Source organism: Salmo salar, chromosome 13, assembly GCF_965601325.2.
Source record: "Salmo salar chromosome 13, fSalSal1, whole genome shotgun sequence".
NCBI lineage: Eukaryota > Metazoa > Chordata > Actinopteri > Salmoniformes > Salmonidae > Salmo > Salmo salar.
Window position 1 is genome coordinate 53,594,325 of NC_138303.1, and position 12,258 is coordinate 53,606,582.

Genomic DNA, 12,258 nt, shown 5'->3' on the forward strand with positions numbered 1-12,258 from the left:
CAGTCAGCATGCTAATACCAGACATCTGGTATTGTGTTGTGACAAGACGGAGCATTTTAGCGTGGCCTTTTATTGTCCCCAGCACAAGATGCACCTGTGTAATGATCATACTCTAATCAGCTTCTTGATATGCCACACCTGTTAGGTGAATCAAATATCTTGGCAAAGGAGTTATGCTCACTAAGGATGTAACAAATGTGCCCAAAATGAGAAGTTTGCTTATGAAACATTTCTGGGCTCTTATTTCAGTTCATTAAATATGGGACCAAAACCTTATGTTGCATTTATTTTTGTTCAGTATAGAATGTTGTCATTGAGAATTAATCTTAATCTATTGACATTCAGAATTGACTTTGTTTAGACATTCTCTTGTATTTTAGTTTCATGACCAGAGAAACAAAGTATTTATTTATTCAGAGTGGTACATGTATTCAGTCTTGATTATAGGATACTTTGCACTCTGACTGATGTCAAGTGATAAAATCCCAAATTATGAATTAAAAGTTTATGGAATAACTGCACTTGTCCTTATGAAAATAGCAGTTTAAATATTCTACAGTTAATGTCAAACTTATATAGCACTTTCTTACAACAAATGCATTTCAGGGTGTTCAAAGTCAAACATTGAAAGGCATGTGGCACTTAACATCAGGTCAGGTCTCTCTAAGTGACCAGGTAATTCCCTCCTACATGCAAATGCCTCCGTGGAGCTCATAAGTGTAGGAATGCAGCCTATTTTGGGGGTTCACAGTATCGGTTGCACAGATGTGGAATGTGAGGAGGCCAGCCATGCCCAACCAGGTGTAGTCAGTGGAGGACCTGTACCTGGCCGAAGACTACAACCCTCTGTCCCGAGAGCCCACAGAGAAGGATCTTCAGTGGCTAAGGAACCGTCCCCGGGGAAGGTTCAGTGGAATGGCATTCTCCTTGAACCTGAGCTAGAACAACAGCAACCCTCCCTGTACCAGACATTGTTCAAAAACAAGGGCACCTGGGGCATGCAGGCAACCAGGCTAGCATGGTGCTGTCGGGGGATCAGACTCATTGGATGGGGTGTTATCTGTAAAGTGGGGCACATAAAGAGGAGGGCATCAGGCATTCAAAATGGCTACAGGGATGGATGTGTGGGAGTCAGGGCTTTAGGTCCTGGGAGACTCACTGGATGGTCTGGTGAGCACCACTGCAGTGGTTAGAGGTCAAGTGTCCTTATGGTGCAAGGGCCTTACCATTGAAGTCAAAGGATTTCTATATCAAGGAGGGAGGGTCTTTCAGCCTCCGTGAAGACCATCCTTACTGGAACCAGGTCCAAGGTCAGGGCCACATCACGAAGGAACACCTGATTCTGTGTTGTGGACCACCAAGCTTCCATCACTATCCAGCATGACGACCTCTGACAGACTCGTATTGCTCCTCCTGTCGGTACCCGTTTTCTGGGAAGCCAATGGTCCAAAAATATTCCACATGGTTCATACACACAAATCTCCTAGAATAGGTTATATTATATACAAGTTGGCTCAAAGCAGCTTTATCATGGGCACAGTGGGAATTTATCTGTGATGTTCCAATTATTTCTTACCCCTTGTGTCTTACTTGCTGAAAGCCCCAGTCATCTACCTGTACCTGACATTGTTGAAAAAGTGAAAAATATATAAAGACCATACAAATAATAGGCTCCTATAATAGGTTATTACATTAAAGTTTTGCTCAAAGCAGCCAACTAAAGTAATTTAGTTCAATCACAAAGTCTGGTCAGTGCAGCTCCTTAGTTTTGTTAATAAGTAGTACAACACAATTCACATTGCATATTATCATGGTCACAGTAGGAATTTATATCTGTGATGTTTAAATTATGTCTTACCCCCAGTGTGAGAGTACATCACTTCCAGCAGGTCTCCTTGCTGAGGATGACGTTGATCATGCACTGCTTCTCGTGGGGTGAGACTGATGTTTCGCATGTCACGCCTCATCTAAAACATGGGGAAAAGGGGACATAAAATGACAATTTCAATGCATCTACAAATTCAATGTTTTAAACTATTGTATCATATTTGATGAGTTACTGACCTGTCTGTCTCCAGTGGTGTAAAGTACTTTAGTTTTTTGGGGTATCTTTTACTTCACTACATTCCTAAAGAAAATAATGTACTTTTTACGCCATACATTTTCTCTGACACCCAAAAGTACTTGTTACATTTTGAATGCTTAGCAGGACAGGAAAATCGGCTAATTCACACACACTGTGGCTCAGTTGGTAGAGCATGGTGTTTGCAACACCAGCATGGTGTGTGCAACGCCAGGGTTGTGGATTCGATTCCCACGGGGGGGCCAGTACAAAAAATGCATGAAATGAAATATATGCATTAACTACTGTAAGTCGCTCTGGATAAGAGCGTCTACTAAATGACTAAAATGTAAATGTAACATTCCCTATCAACCCTACTGCCTCTGATCTGGCGGATTCACTAAACGCATGCTTTGTTTGTAAATTACATCGGAGTGTTGGAATGTGCCCCATAGCTGTCCGTAAATTAAAAGAATAAGAAAATGGTGCTGTCTTGTTTGCTTAATATATGGAATTTTAAATGATTTAGACTTTTGATATTTATATATTTGAGCAATTACATTTACTTTTGATACTTTAAGTATATTTAAAACCAAATACTTTGACTTTCACTCAAGTAGGTTTAAATGGAAGACTTTCACTTGAGTCATTTTCTATTAAGTTATCTTTACTTTTACTCAAGTATGACAATTGAGTACTTTTTCCACTACTGGTAGCCTCCAACTGGACGCTCATGCTTGGATCACACTGGCGCAGGATTTCCATGCACCGGATGGTCTGAAGGATGCACTCCTGTTGGACTGGAAAACAAAAGAGACATTTGGTCAGTGATAGGTCTTTTTCAATGCTGTATCACCATCTTTATCTGGACAGAAAACACAGTTTTTCATAACACAAACACACCTTGGACAATGTGACAAGTGGCCCCTCACCACCCAATCTTAACTCATGGGAACCATACTGTGCAGATATATCTACAAATTCATTGTATCACATTTGATGAGTTACTGACCTCTCTGTCCACAGGCTCGATCTGCTGTAGTCTACAACTGGACGGTTGTGCTCGGATCACACTGGCACAGGATGTCATACCACTGGCACAGGATGTCATACCACTGGCACAGGATGTCCATGCACCGCATGGTCTGAGGGATGCACTCCTGTTGGACTGGAAAACAAAGATACATTCAGTCAGTGGTAGTCCCCCCCCCCCCAATAGGTTGATTACTAAAATGGTAACATCTATATTTAAACACCATAACCCACAGACTTGACTATAGTAACGGTAAAATAGACTGGACTTTGGTCTATCTGCACATCTAAAATCCTACTATGTGGATGGGACATTTCTGCTGGAATTATCTGGAATGCTCAACTAGATGATCAAGACAGTCTAAGACACTATTTGCCCGAAGAGGTGAAGTATTGCGATGAGCTATACGGCTGTACTTATGATTCTAATTCTCAAGAGGAAAGTTAAAACCCTCAGCCGTGAGGTCACTGAGGAGGATCAACAGTGATAAGGGAATCGTCTGAAGGGGACTGACATGCAGGGGTAGAACATAAGGATTTCTACTAGCCTGGGTAACAATCAGGTTTAAATCTGTGGCATGCAATGTTTGTAAAGGCAACATTTCACTGCTGTGTCAGGCTAGTTTGGCACATTGTCTACAAGCCCAGTCTGAAAAGTACTAGCCTCGGGCAAGCTTAATTTCCATCCCTGTTGACATTTCCAACTGACTTCACAGGTCATTTGATTAGTCATGTACAACAGATGCACTTGTGCAACAAAACCGCTTCTGTATTTTGTATGGGGAAAACATTGAGGCCACAAGTCCCTTGTGAGCTAGCTAGCCAACTTTAGCAAATGTAGTTAACTAGCCAACCAAGGTGCCTAACTAGCTAGCCAACCAGGCAATATTTAGCTAGCTAACTAGTTAATATTAGTTCACCGTTCGTGTAGTCAGACTTTTCTAAGTGGTGACATACTAAGTAACCAACTATCCTTGCCGTGGTGTCGCCCTAATGTTAGTTAATGTAGTAAGTCTGACTACACAAATGGTGAACTAATGTTAACTAGTTAACTAGCTAAATATTGCCTGGTTGAATAGCTAGTTAGGCACCTTGGTTGGCTAGTTAACTACATTTGCTAAAGTTGGCTAGCTAGCTCACAAGGGACTTGCGGCCTCAATGTTTTCCCCCATACAAAACACAGAAACGGTTTTGTTCCACAAGTGCATATGTTGTACATGACTAATCAAATGATCTGTGAAGTCAGTTGGATCTTCCCTGGTGGGCTAACGCTAACTAGCATGTCACCACGTGAAAAAGTATGACTACACAAACCGTGAGCTAACGTTAACTAGCTGAATAGCTCACTCAACAGTCATTCTAGCACATGCTGGTTGTCTTTTTACTTCTAAGGTAGGTAACGTGCATTGTACACGCACGTTACCTACGGTCGGTGGTTATCTAGCCAATTTTCATAAGTATATAGCTAAACACAGAGCTTTGACCTAACCAAAATAGCTTGTTGGTAGCTAGCAAGCAGGGCTTACCTTAACACACTGCTCCAGCGACGTCTCTCGAGGTCAGAAAACAATAAAATAAATGTGTGCGCGCTTATTGGAGTAGTGATTACAATCCGGTACATAGCACAGAACCATCCGTGCTTCTGATCGACGGAGAGACCTAAGGTTAGCTAGTTCGCTACAAAAGGCCAGAGGTTAATAAAATAAAAAATATCTAGTAATTTAAAAACTGCTAAAAACGTAGCTAGTTAATAAAAAATAAAAAAGCTAAACAAGACTACGAGAAATACACACTTACAATAATTTACACGAGAAACTAAAAAGGCTATACTGTATCTACATGGTAGTTTACTTGTCGATGAGTTTGCATGGAGAAACGTGCCTTGGTAATGACGTCAAAGCTTGAGGCAGGATGTGTAGTTAGTTCTGTATGATAGCCACATTAGAGGTAATTAGCATATGGGTATTAGGACTTATACTTAAGCAATAATGCATGATGGGGTGTGGTGTAGGCTGTTCTTAACACGATGAAACGTGGAGTGCCTGGATACAGCCCTTAGCCGTGGTATATTGGCCATATACCACAAACCCCAGATGTGCCTTATTGCTATTATAAACTGGTTACCAACATAATTAGAGCAGTAAAAATACATGTTTTGTCATACCCGTGGTATACGTTCTGATATACCACGTCTGTCAGCCAATCAGCATTTACGTATTATTCGGAAGTAGAAACTCGGACATTTCCGACGTACTAACAGTAGTTATACAGGTGCCACATCGAATCAGCAAGTCGGACATTTTCGAGTTTCCTAGTTCCGACTAGTGTTTGAATGAGGCATCAACACCGATTGCCTCTGCCCTGGTCGTGTGGCACGTTTTGACGGTTTTCCACGTCGCAGTTCTCGTCATCGGTTGCGTGCACGACTCGAGCGAGGCCGGAAAGATGGCGGCGCCCGTCCTGAGAGTGTCCACCCCTCGATGGGAAAGAATAGCCAGGCTCCTTGTTTGCGTATTGGGCATATTGTTGTCTTTATACGCCTATCATGTGGAAACGGAAAAGGCTAGAGACTCGAATTATCGGGCCATGTGCGACGTGAGCAATTCTATCAGCTGTTCAAAAGTCTTCACCTCCAGGTAATTTTAATTCAACAGCGGCGCCGAGTACTAGCAGCGCTCCGGATGAGACTGGGCGGTTTTTTGCCATCATTGTGCCAAACTGTCGTATATTAAACTTTAGTATATTAAACATTTCAACTCTATTGATAATTAACGTAGTCTGTTTAGTGTGTCGAAGCTATCGTAGCCAAATTGCTAACACTACGGTAAGTTACTTAGCTATTCACCAGGCAACAACTAAGTTAGCTACTAGCTGGCTGTTAGATGCTATGAAATAGTGTATTTTAATTTGCATGGATGCACACTTGTTCTCCAACCTTAACACTGATATTTAGTTTTAATTAGATTGCTAAATTAGCTAGTTAGCGAATGGGGCGCCACCCTTATTAAGTTAACATTGGCTAGCTAGACGAGAGGCGTAGCCATTCAGCCAGTTTTGTGTAACATTTTCTTAACTATGTGAATCAGCTGTCTACTCTATACATTAAATACATTAGAGTACCTTAAACAAGTTTACCAAGATCTTAAACTGATATCATTTTAATAAGTCTCACTACAATTTTAGAAACTATGCTGCATTTGTATAATTCCATAGCAATCTCAAATATGGGCCTTGCATTTCTGCCCTCGATGCGATTAGTTGGAATGTGGGCTGTAATATGTCAATGACAAGAAACAACCTAATCCTTAGATTGGGAAATACAGATAATTGTATATTGACAAAGCTGAATTCACATAAGGGCATCTGTTGTCTGAAACTGTTGAATAGTCTGTTGAATTAAACTATAGTCATAAAGTGAAAGTGTCATTAGAGTTCAGTTCATGATTGTTGGTCATACATAGTTCATGTGTCCAAGTGATCTTAGGTAATTTATTTGTGAGTAGCTATATGGGTTGTAGGACATACACACTCCTGTTTGGTGTACAAATGCAGACATCCAGGCAATGTCAGGTCTCTGGGGGAAATGCAGGGAATCGTTTTTTCAGACATGATGCACAAGTCATGAGAACAACACTGCTGGGACATTCAGTTAACAAACCACAATCTGCCTGCCAAACACCATCATAAGCAGCCTTGAATAACACCGAAGCAAATAACCAACCTGCCCTGTGAAGTGTCATTGTGTAGGACTACAGTATTTTGTCTCAACAAGGGGAGTTTTTTTTTTTTTATGGTAGAGAGTATTGACTGGATGCTCTTTGTCTGTGTGGCATGTCTGTGAACTGTATACAGGAATCCTATAGGGAAGTAGCCCTAACTGCTAGGAAGTACACTTTAACTTGAAATGAAAACGACTTTCTGATAAAATTAGAAATGTGTAATATCTGAAAATGTAGCTAGCTAGACTCACTTACCCGTATACATGGATGGATGCTTCTCCCTTTCTGTCACGGATGCCATGGTTGCCCTTAGTTTGAACATGTAATCCGGAGCCTTCTGTGTGTTCTCTTTTCGACTCCGTCTTCATATTTGCAATCAAACGGCAGAATTTTCTCCTTAGCTATCATACTCTAATTCCACCGGGCATTCCACTGATTTCAAAACTCGGTCCTCCAGAAAGTGGAGAGCACCACTTAAGCAGTTCTTCTACGTGATATCTTTCAAAACAGCCATGTTAGAAAGGATTACCTACACATACTAACCAGCTCATATTATAGACGGAACCTTGCTACATGGCAGACCAATCAACTTATCTCTCGGCATGTCCAGCCCACTCATTATCTCAGCCAATCATGGCTAGCGGAAAGGTTGCGGGCTTTTTCCATGGCTAAACCAACTAGGCTCATTAATTAACAATTGTATTTGTATTTACAGATGGCATACAATTTTGTTAAGGCACATGAAATTTCACATGTTCCGGAATGCATTTCTGCCCCCCCCCCAAAAAAAACGTTTAAAAAAAAAAAAGAAAGAGAAAAGAAAGTTTACATTCAAATGGCGCTCCTGTGAAGTAGTGACACGCAACATACACCTAGTTTTCTTAAACGAGTCACATATAGCCTAAGCATACCTGATATGGACCAAGCCATTAGCAATAAACATTATCACCTTTAGCCCAACTGATGCAGCAAAGTACAAATAAATAGGCTGAAGCATGGGGTTCCCTATCTGCATTTACCCTATTAGGCTAATCATTAGCCAGATCTCAAATGTGATCTTTTAACTAGTTATTATCATAGATACATTTTATGTCCCAAAAAACTTGCATAAACACTGAATATAATGTTACCTGTTAGGGTAACTTGGTAACTCGCCACCCGGGGTAAAAAGCCCCCTGCCTGTACTTCTCACAGAAACCACTTCATGTAACAATTTCTCCCCCAACACTTTCCCTGGTTTCCACTACTCTTGCTCAACAAAAAATATTATCTGTCTCATCACAATTTGAGTAGTTCTAAATCAATTATTTTGGTAATGTGCTTAACCATGCTTCTGCTAAAAACCCTGGGTTTAAAATGGTGCAGTTCGCACATATTTAGGAGTTGAGAAATAAAGTAGGAATGGAAAGCTGTGACTCCCCTCTTTTTAACAAGACATTAACTAGAGGGTGACCGATTTAATCAGCATGGCTGATTTAATTAAGGTTGACTTTAAGTTTTCATAACAATCGGTAATCGGCATTTTTGGATTATGGCCGATCACGTTGCAATCCACGAGGAGACTGCGTGGTAGGCTGACCACCTGTTACACGAGTGCAGCAAGGAGCCAAGGTAAGTTGCTAGCTAGCATTAAACGTATAAAAAACAATCAATCTTAACATAATCAGTAGTTAACTACACATGGTAGATAATATTACTAGTATAACTAGCTTGTCCTGCGTTGCATGTAATCAATGCGGTGCCTGATAATTTATCATCGAATCACAGCCTACTTCGCCAAACGGGTGATGATTTCACAAAAGCGCATTAGGGTCAGGGTATATGCAGACCATTTCTTCCTATCAAAGACTAGTTAATCTGCCAGAATTTTACATAATTATGACATAACATTGAAGGTTGTGCAATGTAACAGCAATATTTAGACTTAAGGTTGCCACCCGTTTGATAAAATATGGGATGGTTCCGTATTTCACTGAAAGAATAAACGTTTTGTTTTCAAAATGATAGTTTCCGGATTTGACCATATTAATGACCAAAGGCTCGTATTTCTGTGTTTATTATATTACAATTAAGTCTATCATTTGATAGAGCTGTCTGACTGAGCAGTGGTAGACAGCACCAGGCTCGTAAGCATTCATTCAAACCGCACTTTCCTGCACACTTTTGCCAGCAGCTCTTCGTAATGCTTGAAGCACAGCGCTGTTTATGACTTCAAGCCTATCAACTCCCGAGATTAGGCTGGCAATACTATAGTGCCAATAAGAACATCCAATAGTCAAAGGTATATGAAATACAAACGGTATAGAGAGAAATAGTCCTATAATAACTACAACCTAAAACTTCTTACCTGGGAATATTGATCATGAAAAGAGTCAAAGGCTTCTTCTCAAAGTAATTTTTGGTTAGGCCTAGTCCAAAAAAGTATATATTGTACGCGTGGACTAGCCTATATGATCTGTTCAGTTTGAGATGGCGAATGTGAGGACTGAGGGTCAACTTTGATAGCTTGCTACTACTATAATTGATTTGAATAAAACAGTATGTTTCTTGCCTATGATGTAGTAATCAGAGTTATTGACCTCGCTATATCCAGATTCAAGTAACTTGGTGCTGAAACTTGAAGCAGCAGCTGCAGCACAGTCAATCTGAAATGGACAGCTCATAGTGCTGAATGTAGGCAAATTCGAGTAGGCATAGTTAATTTAAACAGTCAAATTTTCATTTTGACTAAACTAACAACCAGAGGGCTTTGTTGGAGCCTATTTCTTCCTATTTAAGAAATAAAAGGTATGTCTACCTTTTTTTAAATTTATTTATTTATTTTTTTTCGGCCAATTCCTCCACCCACCATACAGTCTTTAAATAGCCTACCTCTGTGTCAGTGAAGAGCTATTAAGTTAAAACCAGGACTTGAATTGAGAGGGTATGCCATCGGAATACCTTGAATTAAAAGAAAATGGCAAAAAGCCTATGCCTTTTAGCTTAAGATTTAGAAGAAAATAAATCGGATTCAATTATATGAAATGATCGTTAACAATGCTTTATGCTAGAAACAAGTTGTGAAATACACGGGTTAGAGGTGACTCCAATGCATATGGTGATATCTTTGTTTTGTTTCTTTGACTTTGAGGCTGAGCTACAACCTATAGCTTGGGAAGTAATCTAATTATGTCACTATCAATTGATTAAGCTATTCACTTTCTTTACAATAGAAAATGTTTCAACCAAGACAGCTTTTAGGGAAACACTTGTGACTTTCTCTCGTTGGGTTAAGCCACCGGAGAAGAGTAGTCAGAAGTTAAAGCTTACATTTTTCTGAGTTGGTAGGCCTACTCTGTCTGGGTTGAAAAGGTAGTCTTAACTTTTGAAAGTACCATGCTCAGATTCATAATGATGCCTTAGATTTAATTATTTGCAAACAGGGACATTTTTGTTGCAAACACATTGATTTGGAATTTGAGAAATACACTGCTCAAAAAAATAAAGGGAACACTTAAACAACACAATGTAACTCCAAGTCAATCACACTTCTGTGAAATCAAACTGTCCACTTAGGAAGCAACACTGATTGACAATACATTTCACATGCTGTTGTGCAAATGGAGTAGACAACAGGTGGAAATTATAGGCAATTAGCAAGACACCCCCAATAAAGGAGTGGTTCGGCAGGTGGGGACCACAGACCACTTCTCAGTTCCTATGCTTCCTGGCTGATGTTTTGGTCTTTTGAATGCTGGCGGTGCTTTCACTCTAGTGGTAGCATGAGACGGAGTCTACAACCCACACAAGTGGCTCAGGTAGTGCAGCTCATCCAGGATGGCACATCAATGCGAGCTGTGGCAAGAAGGTTTGCTGTGTCTGTCAGCGTAGTGTCCAGAGCATGGAGGCGCTACCAGGAGACAGGCCAGTACATCAGGAGACGTGGAGGAGGCCGTAGGAGGGCAACAACCCAGCAGCAGTACCGCTACCTCCGCCTTTGTGCAAGGACGAGCAGGAGGAGCACTGCCAGAGCCCTGCAAAATGACCTCCAGCAGGCCACAAATGTGCATGTGTCTGCTCAAACGGTCAGAAACAGACTCCATGAGGGTGGTATGAGGGCCTGATGTCCACAGGTGGGGGTTGTGCTTACAGCCCAACACCGTGCAGGACGTTTGGCATTTGCCAGAGAACACCAAGATTGGCAAATTCGCCACTGGCACCCTGTGCTCTTCACAGATGAAAGCAGGTTCACACTGAGCACGTGACAGAGTCTGGAGACGCCGTGGAGAACGTTCTGCTGCCTGCAACATCCTCCAGCATGACCAGTTTGGCGGTGGGTCAGTCATGGTGTGGGGTGGCATTTCTTTGGGGGGCCGCACAGCCCTCCATGTGCTCGCCAGAGGTAGCCTGACTGCCATTAGGTACCGAGATGAGATCCTTGTGAGACCATATGTTGGTGCGGTTGGCCCTGGGTTCCTCCTAATGCAAGACAATGCTAGACCTCATGTGGCTGGAGTGTGTCAGCAGTTCCTGCAAGAGGAAGGCATTGATGCTATGGACTGGCCCGCCCGTTCCCCAGACCTAAATCCAATTGAGCACATCTGGGACATCATGTCTCGCTCCATCCACCAACGCCACGTTGCACCACAGACTGTCCAGAAGTTGGCGGATGCTATAGTCCAGGTCTGGGAGGAGATCCTCAGGAGACCATCCGCCACCTCATCAGGAGCATGCCCAGGCGTTGTAGGGAGGTCATACAGGCACGTGGAGGCCACACACACTACTGAGCCTCATTTTGACTTGTTTTAAGGACATTACATCAAAGTTGGATCAGCCTGTAGTGTGGTTTTCCACTTTAATTTTGAGTGTGACTCCAAATCCAGACCTCCATGGGTTGATACATTGGATTTCCATTGATTATTTTTGTGTGATTTGTCAGCACATTCAACTATGTAAAGAAAAAAGTATTTAATAAGATTATTTCATTCATTCAGATCTAGGATGTGTTATTTTAGTGTATGATACAATTAACATAGGCCCATCTCTGTACATGCTTAGCCTTTAATTTCTGTGGTATTACAAAAAATCATACTAAGGTCTCCAGTCATGTAAAATACCGTAGAACTGCTTGACATAAAAAGGCTATTTTTTTTCTTGGACCTGCAAATACTATACATGATTCATGCAATGCTTTTACTATAAAGATATTTCCACCCCTACTCTTGTCCACGGTGGTCTGCTGACCCACAACCTTCTTGCTCGCAGCTATGTGCGCTATCAATTTCTGCATTGCCATGTAATCCAATAAAATGTATTGGTCACATTACACATTTAGCAGATGTTATTGCGGGTGTAGCACGACTTTACTTTCATTAATTTGAAGACTTATTTATCTAACCAATTAACTATGTTTTGTTACTCGGTTAAATTAATCATGTAACAATTACCTAATTTGGATCTGGGGCA

At 41.3% G+C, this 12,258-nt stretch overlaps 1 protein-coding gene and 1 long non-coding RNA gene across 5 annotated transcripts in view; one reads left to right on the forward strand and one right to left on the reverse strand.

The window, feature by feature from the left end:
* Window positions 1–270: 270 nt before the first annotated feature.
* LOC123726229 (uncharacterized) lies at window positions 271–4,961 on the reverse strand. Of its 4 annotated transcripts, none has more exons than XR_006758592.2 (8): window positions 4,621–4,961; window positions 3,075–3,230; window positions 2,761–2,862; window positions 2,065–2,128; window positions 1,859–1,967; window positions 1,577–1,620; window positions 1,227–1,430; window positions 271–1,060 (listed from the first exon to the last, which is right to left on the reverse strand). It is a non-coding gene; the product is annotated as an uncharacterized LOC123726229 (long non-coding RNA). The 4 variants fall into 4 exon arrangements; XR_006758594.2 differs by having other exon boundaries at window positions 2,734–2,862; XR_006758593.2 differs by lacking the exon at window positions 2,065–2,128 and having other exon boundaries at window positions 2,734–2,862.
* A 410-nt stretch (window positions 4,962–5,371) lies between these two features.
* Window positions 5,372–12,258, forward strand: part of LOC106567394 (vitamin K epoxide reductase complex subunit 1-like protein 1) — a 32,351-nt gene continuing 25,464 nt past the window's right edge. Inside the window, exon 1 of the mRNA XM_014136576.3 lies at window positions 5,372–5,730. Within this exon, the coding sequence (XP_013992051.1) occupies window positions 5,540–5,730 (191 nt within the window). The 5' untranslated portion in view covers window positions 5,372–5,539. The remainder of the gene's footprint in view (window positions 5,731–12,258) is intronic.